Genomic DNA, 16,736 nt, shown 5'->3' on the forward strand with positions numbered 1-16,736 from the left:
TGGCCGAACTTCTCACCCTATCTCTAAGGGAGAGGCCAGCCACCCTTCGGAGGAAGCTCATTTCTGCCGCTTGTATCCGCGATCTCGTTCTTTCGGTCACTACCCACAGCTCGTGGCCATAGGTGAGGGTAGGGACGTAGATCGACCAGTAAATTGAGAGCTTCGCTTTTACACTCAGCTCCCTCTTCACCACGACGGACCGGTGCAGCGTCTGCATCACTGCAGCTGCAGCCCCAATCAGTCTGTCGATCTCCGGCTCCCTTCTCCCATCACTCGCGAACAAGACCCCGAGATACTTGAACTCCTCCACTTGGGGCAGGAACTCATCCCCGACCCGGAGTGGGCACTCCACCCTTTTCCGGCTGAGAACCATGGCCTCAGATTTGGAGGTGCTGATCCTCATTCCTGCTGCTTCACACTCGGCTGCGAACCGTTCCAGTGCGAGCTGGAGGCCCTCACCCGATGAAGCCAACAGAACCACATCATCTGCAAAAATCAGAGATGAGATTCTGAGGCCACCAAAGCGAAAGCCCTCCGCCACTTGGCTGCGCCTAGAAATCCTGTCCATAAAAATTATGAACAGAACCGGAGACAAAGGGCAGCCCTGGCGGAGCCCTGTTGCTTCATTTATTTACTAAATGGCAACTTTATGCTCAGACTTTGCTGCAGGTATCTAATATCTAATACATATACAGTAAGTCTTACATGTATATAGACAATCAAACCCGAAATACATGTATAGAATATTTGGAAAAGAATGTAGTGGTTTTTTTTTTCTTTTTGTTTATTAACCTTGGTTCAAATTTTTCATTCACTTCACACTGTCTTACAGTTGTCACACCTTGTTAATGTGATATGAATACCAAAATATTTATCCACAGTGCTCATGTTGTATAATCTTTTGTTTGTTTCCTATTCATTATAGACTAGATATGACAAGTGAGACCTGTTTAATTCTTCTGTCAGAGATTTGCAGCATTTTGCTCCATGTTAAGGCTTTCACTGTGTGACAAATCCTAATTGGTCATAGAGAGTACCTTCAGGGCAAAATGTACCTGATGCTGAGAATTGTGTTGCTCTAATTGGGTTTGCCCATAATCTGCTGCTGCTAGAGAGCCTCATGCATAAGCAGCATGGAAATCGTGTAATACTTGGAATTAGCTGCCAAAATGTTTGATTTAATTAATCAAAAATTAGCTTCCAGCCTTGGAACACACTCGGCGGAAACTCTCTAGTGGAGGTTGGCAAGTCCCGGGATATCTGCTTGCCCATACATATGCAATATAGCAGAAGAATGTAGTTATTTTCAAATATTGTTCATCAATGGTGCGGATGATATGGTAACGGTAGAGTTTGGAAAGTATTTATTCCAGTGATTATATAAAAGCAGCATTTAGTCTGGATACTGCCTCCATGTGGTACCTGTGCAAACAATTTGTCTGCATTCAAGCTATTGGTGCTGCATATTACATGCATTGTTGCTGGTTCTAAGGTCATAATAGGGGATCTTTTACAGATACATTTGGAAGTAATTACATCACTTTTATGCCATTGACATTCAATATGAGTTTGTATTTTGTTGTGCAAATAACTGCCTGCACTCTCACAGATTTCTCTTTGGTGACTGACTCTCCATATGTGTGTTTAGATTCAGGATTTAGCCATCCGTTGTATTCAAAAAAACATCAAGAAGAACTGTGGAGTGAAGGACTGGCCATGGTGGAGGCTCTTTACCACAGTGCAGCCCCTCATTAAAGTGCAGCTCACAGAGGACCAGATGCGGAGCAAAGATGTGAGCAAACCTCACCCAACCTGTTGAATCTTTAAGGATTTAATATATTTTTAAATGCATTCCGTGTCTGCACTATTCTACATACTGTCATCACTGTTGACATTGACCTCCAACATAACATAACATGTATCTGATATAAAACAGCTATATTCTGTATTCCAGGAGGAGATTCAGCAGCAGAAATTGAAGCTTGAGAGAGTGGAGAAGGAACGAAATGAGCTGAGACTCAATACAGATCGATTGGAGAGCAGGGTGGGTCCCCCTGCCTATGGTAGTGCATTCTGGATAGTTTTTGGAGATTTATGGTGCAGTTGCACTCTTTATTTTATTTAAAGATTTGATTACCTACTTGCACAGGAACTGTGGCCAGTAGTTTGCAACTTTGCATAACACCCCGTGTGCGTCTGCCTGTTTGTGATCAGATCGCAGACTTGCTGGCAGAGCTCGCTGATGAGAGAAGCACAAGTGAGTCAGCATCCCAATTGCTGGAGGCTGAGACTTCTGAGAGACTGCGCTTGGAGAAAGATATGAAGGATCTACAGGCAAATAAACATGAAATATATATATATATATGAAAGATGCACACTTAAAATTTATAGTAATTCTGAAGTTCAGTTTATTATGACTGACATGCTCTGTGTGATTATTGACTGAATTTGTGCATTCCAGGCAAAGTTTGATGCCATGAAGAAACAGTTAGAATCGCAGGAGATGGAGGTGATGGAAGCACGACTCATGAAAACATCAGAGCTAAATGGGGAGATGGACATTGATGATGAAGATGCTGGTTAGTAGAGCAAGACACTGATATCTAACATTTGGTCGTGACACCAGAGATTGCTACATGCAAGATCGAATTTGAAGATAATTCGGAGAAACTTTTCTCTGTTTTTTTTGAATAACATAGTCTCGGTCATCAGTGTTTTTTAAGCATTTGTTTTAAATTCCCTAATTAATTGCACCCTGCGACACTTTCAGCAGCTTGCCTAAGCCTGCCTAATGGGCATGTCAGCTCAGGTCAGAAGCATAATTTACTGAACCACTCAGACCAGCATTATGTGCACAGTTTGAAAAATCTCCCTTATACTAATTGTAGCTGCAGGAATGAATGGCTTTGTTCAGCTGTTTCAGCAGGAGACATGGCAGTAAGACTTGGTCACATCCTGCATAATACTGTTAAGTATATTTTCCAAGTTTAGGATTAACCGCTAGGAGATTAGGATGTCCGCTCCCAGGCATACAACTAATTCTTGTTTCTGATTGGTCTCCCCCTGCTGGGAAAGAGAGCGCCTGCTGAGAGCATATTGTCCATGGGTCTTTTTTTTTTTTTTTTTTATATCTGTGTTCCCACCTCCTTCAACCCACCTCAGCAGACAAGCCATTACAGAGCATATCAGAATTCTTAGATGAATGAGAAAGTAATCGGTGGGATCAGAGCTGGTGGCCCTGCAAGTTGTCATTATGCTATATATATGCTAATGAGCAGCACTGATGGAGGAGCCTGTGTTGGTATGTGAAGGAGAAGTGGACAGCCTCTAAAATGATAAGGCTTGGAAATGAACCTGAACCCAAATGTCTGTCTGGCTGCTGTTATAGTTCTGATAGCCTATGACAGCTCCAGAATTAAGGTTGCCTAAGAACTGTGGAAAGTGCCACTTAGACATGTCCTCCTCTAACTACTGTTGTGGTGTGCTCTGAATTCCTATCTCAGGTTTATTCAAGATAAGAGCTAAAACACAAAGCCTTCTTTGTAGTTTCCTGTTGAATACCTTGACCTTGTAAGTTCAGCATCTGATTAAGCAAAAGTTTTATTTCCAGAAAGATTATTTTATTTCAGTCTTTGAATGTGATAATCATCGCAGCCAGTGCAGTGCACTCATAATCCCACGCATCCATCATGTCTGTGGTTTTTACGCCTCTTCCTCTGTGTACCTGGCTGGACCTGCATTAAAGTCAGGAAATGCTCAAATGTCACACAGACATTTTCTAAATTGCATGTCTTTCCTCTAGGAGGAGAGTGGCGGATAAAATACAATCGAGCCGTTCGTGAAATGGACTTTGCCAAAAAGAAACTTCAGCAGGAGTTTGATGACAAGCTGGAGACGGAACAGCAGAGCAAAAGACATGTAGAGAGAAAGGCAAGAGCAAATTACAACTTGAAATAATAATAATAAAAAAAAAATCTAAATTAATTTGTCTCACACTTATAACATTTTAATTGTGGAAATGTAATAGTAATACTAGGTGTTGCACTTTCATTAAAGAATTGTGTGTGTGTGTGTGTGTGTGTGCTGCAGCTGGCTGATTTGCAGACGGATAATGAGGATTTGCAGCGCTCTGTGCAGCAGCTGAAGAAAAAGTGCCAGAAACTGACTGCCGAGCTGCAGGACACCAAGCTTCATCTGGAGGGCCTGCAAAGTCGCAACCATGATCTGGAGAAGAAGCAGAGGAAGTCAGTTCAACTGCCTGTCCAGTTCTCTTGCATAAACACACATTGCAGAGAGCATATAGCTCTTTTCTCCTCGGATTAAGCAGCACTGGTCTACTCGCCTAATGCTAAAGTTTTCTTTAATTTGAACAGTGACTGAGATGTTCTGTAATCTGTGGAATTGCATTAGCTGAGAAAATGACTCAAGACTTTAAGCACTTGAGAAGCTATCACTGTGGCAGAATGTGATCTCTCCCCTGTGGCTAATTGAAGATGCTCTGTGGGTGAAATTATTTTCGGCTGCGCTTCAGAGAGAAAAACAGAGAATTACAACAAGCTGACAGCATGAAACACTTAGCTGTTAAGTTCACTAACCATAAGTGTTTCTGCCCTAGACAATTGAAGAAAACATTTTGCACATTATTACAACCCAATGGTAAATTGATGGCTATTAGAGGGGGACAGAAGTGGAGGCTAAAATAGAACCGATGATAGCCTGGCGCCTCCCGTATAACAAAGTCAAATTCTCTGAGTAACATACTGTGCACAGAAATGAATGATGCAGAGATCTATTTCTGAGAGATCTTTCTTTAAGCTGATTTGTTAGTTTAGAGTTTAAAATATTGTGTGTGTGTGTGTGTGTGTGTGTGTGTGTGTGTGTGTGTGTGTGTGTGTGTGTGTGTGTTTTCCAGATTTGACCTGGAGCAGAACCAGGCTCAGGCTGAGGTACAGAGGGAAAGGAGCCAGAGGGAGAAGCTGGCTCGAGAGAAAGACATAATGACTGGTGAGATGTTTAACCTCCGCCAGCAGCTGCAGGTAGGCTTCTCTCCACTACATACTCCACATGTACTCTAATGCCCTCTCTTGGGGACAACATGTCTGATGTTTCTGCTCTCTGTATGATATAGCTAGGCTGGTCCAGATGTATGTTTTACAGCATGCCTTCTGCCTGCAGGACAAAGACACTGAATTGTGTGGCATGAATGTAAAGGTGCAACAACTGGAGGCAGAGCTACAGGATTTGTCCTCCCAAGAGTCAAAGGATGAGGCCTCACTTGCCAAGGTCAAGAAGCAGCTTCGTGACCTCGAGGCCAAGGTGAAAGACCAGGAGGAGGAGCTGGATGAACAGGCTGGAAACATCCAAATGCTGGAGCAGGTACAGAGGGGTGCAAATATGGTTCAGCTAGGAGTTCTTCTTGCTAATTGTTGCATATGTATCTCTCTCTCTAATACATGTTTGTCTCACATGTCATTTATATGTTATGTCTTCAGACTAAGCTGCGGCTTGAGATGGAGATGGAGAGGCAGCGGCAGACCCACTCTAAAGAGATTGAGAGTAAAGATGAAGACGTAGAGGAGATCAGGAGATCTTGCAGTAAGAAGGTAGCCACTAATCATTCTTGCAATTTCTGCAGTTTTTTTTTCTTATTTATGGCCTTTTTTTGTTGACTAACATTTACTCAGGGCTGTTTACTGCAGTACTCAGTAACACACTTTTTTCATGCTTGATTGAAAGCACAAAAAATAAGGGAATTTATGTTGATGATTTCTTTGTTGTAACAATGCTTCTGAGCAATAAATCTTATACTGTTGGAAAGCCTGTTTATTTCCCCTGAAATGGTGTCACAGTTGTAAGGAAAATGCATCTGTGGGTTTAGCACCTCAGTTGAGTATGTAGGTTGTGCCCATGAAAGACTTGCCAAATCTTTTCTGCCAGTGCCAAAGTGTTTATTCTGCTATTGACTCTTGTTTGGTGTCATTTATTGAAGTCTATGATTGAAGTCTGAAAAAACAACCTATTGGCAATTAAAAAATGTTTTCATTTAGCAAAAAGGGAACTGGTACTATGTAGAAAAGCCATACACAGCCTGGCATCTCCTGCTCATGCTGGTCACCAGCTTGGTCACACACTGCTGTGGGATGGCATCCTATTTTTCAACCAGCATTTGTTGCAAGTCAGCCAGTGTGGTTGTGTTGGTCACTCTGGCACAAACAGCATGTCCAAGCTGATCCCACAAATGTTCAGTGGAGTTGAGGTCAGCACTGCAGACAGACCATTCCATCCTCTACACTCCCCAAATACTGTAGGTCAGGGGTGTCAAACTCAAATACACAGTGGGCCAAAATTCAAAACTGGAACAAAGTCGCGGGCTAACGCTAATATTTATTGAAAAAAAAAAAAATCTTCCTCTAGATATAAGAATGAATCTTTTCTTATGGACTCAAACAAGTTTTGCTGAAAAACTGAATATGGAACAAGCAAAGCTTAATACTAAACAATATATATATTAACTGTATAATACCAGTAGGCCAGCTCTAATAGTAATTTGGTATGGCTTCGCGGGCCAAATGTAATTAGGCTGCGGGCCAAATTTGGCCCGCGGGCCAGAGTTTGACACCTATGCTGTAGGTAGTCTCTGATAAACCTCGCTCTCTGTTTCTCTGTGAGGAAGATGCTCCACCACACTATCACACTGCCTCCATCAAAAGCTGTTACCCTATCGGTGCAGCAATCAGAATAGTTTTCTCCACATCTTCTCTGCAATTTGAATCTATGATAGGTCCAGATTTTGCCTACGGCAGTCTATCTTTGAACATAATGTTCTTCCACATTTTCAGGTGCCAGTGCAAATGTTGCAGACACCAGTGCAAAGGGGCCTGACCATGAAGGGCAGTCATGGCAGGCCTCCTAGCAGCCCTATTAGATGGAAGTGTGAAGTCTTTTCTGGACTACCTGGGTAGAGAGCTATTAGCAAGTTTTTATTTTTATTTTTTATGGGCACAACCTACCTACTCAACTCTGCTGCTCAACCTACAAATGAATTTTCCTTACAAATGTTGCACCATTAAAGGGGAAATAAACAGGCTTCCCAAAGATATGAGATTTGTTACTAAAATGATTGTTACAACAAAGAAATAATTGAATAATTAAAATTTCTATTTACATAGCCCAGTTTATGAAGTTCCTGAATTCATTACTTTAATTTCACTTCATCTAGGTACACATGCTGTATTGCTTTATGCCTCCCTACGAGTTATAGCTGTGGGCAGGGATTTTTGGATGTCCATCCATCTGTCCCACAATTTGTGGACACTTTCTGCTGTATGCCTTCAGGGAATTTTTTTGAAACTTTGTATACATTTTGAATTGGTTCAGTTTTGGTCAAATGTCACAGTGACTGATGTGTCTTAATTTGGAGGCAGAAATAATTATAGGATTTATTTGTTGCTATAGGTTTGAGAATTTTATAGAACTATCTAATATGAAAAAACAAATTGGCTTTTGATCTTAATGGTTTAGACTTGGTGTCCGTCAAATTGAAGTGAGTCTGGATAGTCATGGATGTAAACTGCAATGGCTTCTTACAGTTGCAAGGCAGTCATTGCAACTGCAAATGTAATGTATTCTTTAAACTGTTATTTTATTCCATGTGTCTTATTAAGTAGAAAGAAGTTAAATGGATTTCTATATTTAAAATTTTTTAATTTGACATAATGAAGCATCATGTGTGATTAATCTTAAGGCTACCAGGTCTGCTTTTGGGGGATCTATTTGTCTTTGAGAGCAGCCGTGTCTAGCAGGACGGTCGATGGTATGTAATGTCTGACTTTATCATGGATCCAGCATTTGTGCATCTTGACACTCTGTGTGTTCTACAGCTGAAACAGATGGAGGTACAGCTGGAGGAGGAGTATGAAGACAAGCAAAAAGTGTTGCGAGAGAGACGAGAGCTGGAATCCAAACTGCTGAATGCTCAGGACCAGGTACTGTCATTACTCTGAACATATCCGTGTAGTCAAGTCTGTGCAATTTAGTGTCTGCCACTTGTTTTGATTGGAAAGAAAATGCTTTTGAGTCTCAAGGGTTGCTATAGGTTTTCAAGGAGGAAAGTAACGATGCTGGGCTATAAAGGAGTGGTTTGTCATTCAGGTGAGCCAGAGGGATGTGGAGACAGAGAAGAGGCTCAGGAAAGACCTGAAGAGAACCAAAGTCCTTCTGGCTGATGCACAGATTATGCTGGACCACCTGAAGAGTAATGCCCCCAGCAAGAGGGAGATCACTCAGCTCAAAAATCAAGTACATCCCTTTGAACATTTTGGCATCTGCCTGCGCCCAACATAGCACGGATGTGTAATATACTTAATGATACAACAACAGAAAGCATGCTTTGAAATGTGTATTATGCACAAATCAACACAAATGAAAAAATCCCAGATTCTGGAGCTCAGTTCCACTAACGTTTGTCCCAACACCTCTTCTTCCTCCTGTTTTCTCACAGCTTGAGGAGTCAGAGTTTACTTGTGCAGCATCAGTGAAGGCTCGAAAGAGTATGGAGCTGGAAATAGAGGACTTGCATATCCAAATGGAGGATATGGTCAAAGCGAAGATGTCGGTAAGTTTTGACATCTGTTAACAATGTATCCTGAGGGTGCAACATATGTCGTCAAGTGGAACCGCACAAATTGTGTTCCAATTACCCACTTGACTAAGCTTGAATGCCAATATGTTCTGCATATGTTTCTATTGCTGTATGTTTTTGCATCTGTAACTCAGTCGATATTGTGCACGATATCACACATTCATAGATAATGAAATGTACTTACCTTTTTTCATGTTCACTTTTGATGAGAGGGAAATAATTTGCATAAATGTTTCTATACCCTTCTTTTGATGAGCAAATTAAACCAAAAACAACAAACAATGTTTAATTAACTGAGGGCTGGTGCCTGTCAAATTTTCTCTCTTCAAAATACAGCAGGGCTCGAACATTAATATGCATACATCATCAGCCCATGGTGGAATATTAAAATAATAAATGCCCTTTGGCATATGTCGGATTTCAACATTTTGCTCTAATGGATAAATAAGCTTTGTTGAATGTGTTTTTTTTTTGCTTGCTCATTAATGGGTGTCTCATGAGAGTACTGCCTACATTTTAGACTCATGGACTGAGGATGTTTGTCTCTCTCGGGATGACACACAGAGTGCTATGTGCCTGTGCTTTGCTTGTTAATTGCTGCATTTATGGCAAGGGAAGGTCTTGTAAATGTCTGAGATTAGAGCATATTGAAGGCCTGAGCCTCCCCCTGATCACAGAGGATGAACTCTAAATGGGACATCACCAGTATGCTGCACTGGCTGCACTTTTCCCTGCCTAAATGAGCCAATTGATTATCTCCAATTGGTCTTATCTTCCAGCCAGAACCCTGTTCAGATTGTGTTTCATTGCTATTAGATGAGATTCCCAGACTGCCACGGCCAGGCCAACTAATGACCATTTATCATATTCAATAGCTCATGAATAAATCCTGCCATTCTAAACTAAAGTGTGTGTTTCTCGCTCTGTTTGTGCCTTAGTTGGAGGAGCAGCTCAGCCGTCTGCAACGAGAGAAGAATGACCTGCAGTCACGCATGGAGGAGGATCAGGAGGACATGAATGACCTGATGAAGAAACACAAGGCTGCCGTAGCTCAGGTAGTCCTGCCTAAAACTTTAAACATCTGTTTGAATGCCAAGAAAAATGGAGTGTATTGCCTTCCGTTCAGCTCGAGAACTTTGTCAAGTATCTACTGTTAAGAACTTGGCTGTTCTTCAATACTGTTGCATTTGGTTGTATATTTTGTATTAGTGTAGTTGCACTTATTTTTGAAACATTAACATTATTTTCTCCAGTAGTGTCTTTGAAATTTGGAGGATATTCTCAGCTAAACATGGGGATATAATCTGTTGTACAGCAGACTACATGACCAAATATTTGACTTGGATATAATCTTGGACATTTGCATTGACAGTAATATAACAGATAACTGAGGCATACATGAACACCAACACACCTGACTCTCTGACTTTTTTTCTCTGTGCATGCATGCATGTGCATACTAGTCTGCCAGGGACTTAAGCCAGATCAGTGACCTGCAGGCCCAGCTGGAAGAAGCCACAAAGGAGAAGCAGGAGATCCAGGAAAAGGTAAAAAGAAGTATTCAAAAGCAATACAGCTCCCTGCCAGGAACCTGCCTGCTGCCTCAACACTTCTTTCTGATTAGGCTTTAGCTTTTCACTGTGTTCTCTGATTATTTTGACCAAAAATGCTCCTTTTATGTGGTAGCGTGCTTTCTTCCAGCCATTGCAATTTACATGTAAATAGTAGAAATCAGAGAAAAAGTGTCAAGGAGCAAATTTTCCCCCTCAGAATTCTTACAGTATTTAAAGGAAGGGTGGAGTACATAAACTTAACAGCCGATTAAGATGGAATAACTATTTAGGTGAAGAAGTAATTTTAGTCCTTTCAACAATCATCCCTGAACTTCAGCCAACCAGCTTTGGTCTAAATGTTTTTTTTCATTTGTAGTTCTGTTGTTATATCATTTTAAAGAAGAATATCAGGTTAATAAAGATGGCAATTGGAAGCAAGTAAGAAAATAGTGTTTTCGATATCAGCTATTGGTATGAAAAAAATGTAATAGCTGGAGATAATAGCAAAACCTTGTTACTGTGCAAGGCCAGTTTATTTTATGCATGATGTATATGGTTACTCCAATCAAGTGAAAAACCCTGAAGATTCCTTTTTGCTCTGACACAGACACACACACAGTGGATGCTTGCAGCAGAGTCATGTTTGAAATGTCAACCCATGGCGTTGTAGAAACAGATGGCCCTGTGCCAGTCATTTCTGGCTTTTGTGTCACCCCAAGCACCAACAGCTAGCTAGTGTACCTACATGAACATTCAATAAAAATAAGTGTCACTGGTTAGGACTGCAGGCAAGCTAGTTGAATACTAAGAATTTTAGTCTGGCTTTGTCTTTCCCGAGTAAGCAATGCGTTCCCTAAAAACACGTGATCTGAAGTTTGGAACATACGTTGCTCCAAAACCTGTATCTTTATACTTTTCAGTATTAATGATGCCTTCACAGATGTGCAAGTTAGCTAGTGCAATGTGCTCTAATGTATCTGCCAGCCATCACAAATGCAGGCTTTTGAACTCTGTACTGATAGAAAGCCAAATGATACATCTTCTCTTTAGAACAGAAAACAAAGAAATCATAAAGAATTTCAATCCATCTTCAATGATCTCTGGCTCAAAGAAGACCCAGCTGTGTTTAAATTTTGTGTTTTGTTTTTTTTGTTTTTTTTTCTTAGCGTGGTAGAATTTTACAGCAACTGTGTTCACTCACAGTGCCGAAGTATTCCCGAGCCCTTGTAGAGGTTTTCACTGAAGAATCTGAACGCATCTGTCCCCTGGTCGTAGATGTCTTTGGATTCTGTGATGTTATGTATTTTAGATCACAAATGAAAGATAATTTTTAAATTCTTGAACTTTTGATGAAAGAGCCCTCATCTTTTACTTCTGGAAAAGTCAGAAGATGCTCTTTTTGTGTCTCATTACAGATTTTTTTGCTGAATTTATAGTGAAAATCTTTTCAAGTTTTTGTTTAGCATTACACAAGTTGCCCATTTTTTTTCAACATTATGTTTATTAAAGTTTTACATATATGCATATATAAAGTATATAAGTTGCCCATTTTGTGTAATATAGTGTTTGTGTTTATAGTTTTTGGTTTTGGAAAAGCACAATTAATCTCCAGGAAAATGTTTTTTTACGACTCTGTGGCTGGGGAACTGAAATCCTATATCCATCTTTGGGTATAGTTTATTGAACTGTTGGACTTGGCATTATTTGAACTTGCTGTTTGGGCTTTATGTCTATAGTTTTCATTCTAGTTGCCAGAAATTGAATAAAGACTGTTGACTTTAGTGTTCACCTAAATCTTTCTCTAGCAGGTCAAAGTGTTCACTTATTTAGAGAAATCCCAAAAATGAATCGGCAAGTGCTAATGTTTACATGGCAATCATCAGCAAATTGCCATTGTGAGTATGCTAGTCTGCAGATTTTAGCACATATATCAAAGCCTTCCAAATGTGACAGATGGTGTGGCTAATGGTGTGGTTGCAAATTCCAATTCTTGTTTTCACACTGCACTTGCTAAGTCACAAACAGATCTGAATTATACAACTGTAATAAACCATAGTGTCCTTGCCTGATTTACCCTATTTCTGAGCTGATTGGTCAAATTACTGCATTTTGTGCTTGAGGTGTCTGCTAATGGTTGAGGTCTGGCATAAATGTGGATTCATGTGATACAAAGATTAATGCTTCTGATTCAGGCCTATGTTGATAAGTGCTTTTATCATGTTGTACTGATGGAATACTATTTGTTCAGAAGGCAACCTCTGTGTTCGATATGTCATGTATTAATGCATGCCTATTTCCTTTTTTGATGCATTTATTTACAAAATGAATTTCGTCTGGTAGATTAAATGTGAATTTAGCTTTAGCATGGCAAAGTTTAGCATAAGTGTGAATGCACATTATACGACCACAGCTTGGTGTTACTAGACTGTATTTTATGGCTGCATGGTGAACTAAACAAAATTGTGTGCTATAATCCCAGAATCAAAACACAGAAATAATAGCACACTGTTAGTTTTGGGTCACTCAAGGCCCACCCATCAGAATATTTTTGGCGATACCCAAGTAGCACAGCAGGGCTGTAAGGCATTGTTAAAACCTGTCAGAGTAAGCAGTGATAGCTATCTAAAGCATCTGACCTTGAAGTGGTTATCTTATCCCCAGTAGGAGAAAAATCTGGATTCTTTAGTAATATCAAAGGAGAACTCCAAATCCTCCTTGTCTCTGATGCAAAGTCCCTTATTAGGTGCCATGCTGGCTTTTGGACCAGTTTTGTTGTGATGTGTCTTTCTTCCTTTTATCAGTCATGAGAAAACCATTCAGATGGAACAAAAAAAAAAAACGTGCTTTGCATGAAGCAAAAGCTTTTCTAAAGGTTTGTGAAATTACTGTGGCTTGCTGTTACTCAGTTTCAACAACAAGCTCTTCTTTTAACTATTTGTTGTACATTTGGGGCTTATCTAGAGCTTATTATTCATGCTGTATACCAAATATTTATATTTAGAGACTTGGATTACATTTATACAAAACTGCAATTTGGTTTTAATACATGCACACATCAGCACTTCATTTTAATTTTCACAGATCTCACTTAAGAGGGGGCGCAAAAACCAGAGGTCAAGAAGGTGTACAGTGGAAATTGCTCTTCAAGAGTGTTTATTTGTGTAAATATGTGTGTCTGTCCTCCAGCTCCATTCGCTACAAAACCAGTTAGAGTTCCAAGAACAATCCATGGTGGAGAAGTCACTTGTGAGCCGCCAGGAGGCTAAAATCCGTGAGATAGAGACCAAACTGGAATATGAGAAAACGCAGGTTAAGCGGTTGGAGGTAAGATGATGTGGACAAATGTGAAAGCCATGCATTGCCAACCTGTTAATTGGATTCTGACACTTAATTTCCTAGTAATTTTAAGACAAAGGCCTTAAAAAGAAAGTTATAGTGCCGCTTGCTTTGCTCTGTACTGTCTTTCTAGATAACAAAAGTGTCCATCATAGAATGAATTTAATTAGGTTCTTATAAAGACAGTCAGTTGATGGTCACCTTCCCTGTTATTCACCTTAAAAATGAATTAAAATGAATTTGGACAAAGGGCAACTCATAGCACTGTTCACATTTCTATTTTGTTATTATTAATGGCATAACTGACAGTGGCCAGCTGCAGGCAGCTGAGAAATTACTTAAAACAGTACAAAGAAGATAATTTAGCTTGAGTGTTGTTCACTTGTCTGTACTATATGTGCCCTTAACATGTTCGTCACCTGCTTCCCAGAGTCTGGTGGGTCGTCTGAAGGAGAATCTTGAGAAGTTGACGGAGGAGAGAAATCAGCACATCACTGCAGAAAACAGGGAGAAAGACCAGAATAAACGCACGCAGAGGCAGCTAAGGGACATAAAAGAAGAAATGGCAGAGCTGTCCAAGAAGGAGGCTGAGGCAAGCCGCAAGAAACATGAGCTGGTAAGGCCATGGGTGATTTGTGACCTTATGGTACTCACTGGTGTTTACACTGGAGGAGCTAACCATGCTCCAATCCATTCACCAGGAAATGGACATCGAGAGCTTAGAGGCAGCAAATCAGAGCTTACAAGTGGACCTTAAGTTAGCCTTCAAGAGGATAGGGGATCTGCAGGCTGCCATTGAGGATGAGATGGAGAGTGATGACAACGACGACCTAATTAACAGGTGAAGTGCAGATTTATTCTTTGTTTCATTAGATGCCACACTGCAATGTAGCTAGCTGCCTTAGGTACCACAGGGCATTCTCTTTGTATGTTGGAAGAAAGTTACCAAATGAGATGTGCTAGCTTTTTCACCAGGCTGTCAATCATAACATGTTCTTTCTCCTATGTCTTCCTGCTTCAATTTCTAACCTCTTTTGAACAAAGTCATACTACAGTCTGTGAGTTCCCCAAATACTTCTCAAATGGTTTAATTCTGCTCCATGCTTTTGATCTTTTGTCTCTTTGTTGTTTTTTCTGGTTTGGTTACACGTTTCCTCTTTGCAGTTGAGTTGAGGGTTATGCTGGCTCTGAGCCCTCAGATGTAAACACTAACTGCAATATTACAGACCTCTAAAAAGAAGACAGTGCACTCACCAGCTCTGTTTGAGCAGAGGGCATAGGTTGTTTTACTGCTTTACAGTACACAGTTATTTTATATGTGCTTAAATTGCTCTTATGTTCTGTCCTCCTCTTGCAGAGTTTCAGAAAAAATGTATCTCACGTTCTCTGTTTTCTTTTTCCTTTTGGTGTCTTCCACACTTCTGGCAGTTTGCAAGACATGGTGACAAAATATCAGAAAAGAAAGAACAAAACGTGAGAATGGAAAATGCTTCCTTTTGTTTCTGTCATTATGGTTGTTTTCAAGTTTGTTTTGTTTTTCTTCGGCACCCATTTTAACCGCAAGGGAGAATAATGCAGTATACCTTATCCTTTCATTCTTTTTGTTCACAGTAACACTGTGAGACGAAGTAATTTTAAATAGAATAGAAAGCAGTGTCTGTGTTATACGTCTCTGATAAAAGCTATGCTTAAAGGATGGCCCCGGTGTTTCATTTTATTTCGTGCCAAGTGTCTGGCGGTGTCCGTACACAGTCCGCCTCATTAGAGATTTCAAGGCTTGTTTGTTTGATGTTAGATGAAATGTAAACTAGAATGAAAAATGGAGTATAAGGCTAAATGTTGAAGTTTTTCCTCCTTTAAACCGTTCTCACTGCTTTTGAAAATATGAACCAAAAGAAAAACCATTTTTTTAAGAAACGTGGTAATGCTGCATCATTCTCTCTATGAATAATTTTGCGTCAAACATCGTCCTCATTCACCGCTCACCACTTTGTTAAAATCAAGAGTTTGCATTTTTGCACTGACTTTTCTTTAATTGTCTTTTTGTTCTTCTAAAGCTTTTCCAAAGCACATGGAGCACATCTCAGTGAATGCAGCACTGTGATGCATCAATGCAAAATTATAAATGTAATATTCATTTACTGCACTTTGCATGATAAGAGACTAGGGGTGAATGATATCACCTGTGTAATGATATGTGATGAAAATTTCCAATAATGGCTTGAACTGACAATACAGAAAGAAAAGTAGTGAGTGCTCCAGCAATGCTCGGTTAAATCAGTTGTTGGGTCACATACATCATTTTTGTCTTAAATGATGTAACAAGTTTGTTGTTTCCACTTTTAGCTGGAAGATGCATATTTTGCAAAGCACCATGCTTTGTTAGAGGTCGTTGAAGTAGCTCCATTTTAGGTACTAAATCGGCATAGGATGCTCTCATGCGGCTTTTGCTCTCAGACATGTCTGGGTTTGTTGTTGCATGCACTGGGGAAGGTAGATACATGGGGCCTGTTCTTCGTACCGCGCTAAGTGAGTTAGCTGGATGAGATTGTTGACGATTTCGCGTGATCCTGGATCGTTCGGTTCCCCGAAGCCCATCCGGGACTTGCTGTCATAGCAACAGAGCCGTAAGCGTAAACCTGCTGGGGAGCAGGTTTACTTTATGTAAACAGGATTAGATCGCGGCCACGCAGGTATGTCCGCGTCATTCATACGAAAGCAACAGCGATATTCCACCACTGTTTCACCATAAATAAATAACATCAATGTAACTAAAGATAATGCAGCACTTGATCCTTTTATTGATTTCACACAGATACATACAGGTCATTCCCTAAAAAAGGGAAATGTACTATTAACATTCTATTACATGTATGTGATTATTACAGATGTAATTCATATTTCAGAGTAGTAATTGTAAATTACTTCGTGTAATCAAGATGAGAGACCACGGCTATAAAAGCGAAGGTGGATTTGGGAAGTCTGTCGCAGCCATGTCCTGTCCGTTTACGCGAGCCACCCATTGCGGAAGGTGCAAGATTGACAAGGAGAGTCCTCAGAATTCAGCGTATATTGCGGGACAGACAGGATCCTTTAGCTCAGCGCGACAGTGTGCTCATAGAGAGATATCGATTTTCCCGTGAGGGTATTATTCACTTAACCAACTTGTTGAGGAGGGGGTGCAGGACCACCACCTGTCTTTTTTT

General features: G+C 40.4%; 1 protein-coding gene across 6 annotated transcripts in view; it reads left to right on the forward strand.

Moving 5' to 3' along the window:
* The window catches only part of LOC146660328 (unconventional myosin-XVIIIa-like), a 62,613-nt gene that overhangs the window by 36,971 nt on the left and 8,906 nt on the right, over positions 1 to 16,736 (forward strand). For 4 of the 6 annotated variants that reach the window (XM_085420132.1, XM_085420136.1, XM_085420135.1 and 1 more), the window contains 18 exons: positions 1,649 to 1,792; positions 1,955 to 2,044; positions 2,215 to 2,334; positions 2,462 to 2,579; positions 3,803 to 3,930; positions 4,090 to 4,244; positions 4,913 to 5,036; positions 5,176 to 5,376; positions 5,493 to 5,603; positions 7,881 to 7,985; positions 8,152 to 8,298; positions 8,501 to 8,614; positions 9,580 to 9,696; positions 10,105 to 10,188; positions 13,381 to 13,518; positions 13,961 to 14,146; positions 14,232 to 14,371; positions 14,959 to 15,003. In XM_085420132.1, the coding sequence (XP_085276258.1) occupies positions 1,649 to 1,792; positions 1,955 to 2,044; positions 2,215 to 2,334; positions 2,462 to 2,579; positions 3,803 to 3,930; positions 4,090 to 4,244; positions 4,913 to 5,036; positions 5,176 to 5,376; positions 5,493 to 5,603; positions 7,881 to 7,985; positions 8,152 to 8,298; positions 8,501 to 8,614; positions 9,580 to 9,696; positions 10,105 to 10,188; positions 13,381 to 13,518; positions 13,961 to 14,146; positions 14,232 to 14,371; positions 14,959 to 15,003 (2,267 nt within the window). The remainder of the gene's footprint in view (positions 1 to 1,648; positions 1,793 to 1,954; positions 2,045 to 2,214; positions 2,335 to 2,461; positions 2,580 to 3,802; positions 3,931 to 4,089; positions 4,245 to 4,912; positions 5,037 to 5,175; positions 5,377 to 5,492; positions 5,604 to 7,880; positions 7,986 to 8,151; positions 8,299 to 8,500; positions 8,615 to 9,579; positions 9,697 to 10,104; positions 10,189 to 13,380; positions 13,519 to 13,960; positions 14,147 to 14,231; positions 14,372 to 14,958; positions 15,004 to 16,736) is intronic. The other 2 variants (XM_085420133.1, XM_085420137.1) reach the window with 1 other exon arrangement.

The sequence above is a fragment of the Rhamphochromis longiceps genome, linkage group LG10, assembly GCF_057381845.1.
Source record: "Rhamphochromis longiceps isolate RC_006_pf linkage group LG10, R_longiceps_female_GT1.1, whole genome shotgun sequence".
Classification (NCBI taxonomy): Eukaryota; Metazoa; Chordata; class Actinopteri; order Cichliformes; family Cichlidae; genus Rhamphochromis; species Rhamphochromis longiceps.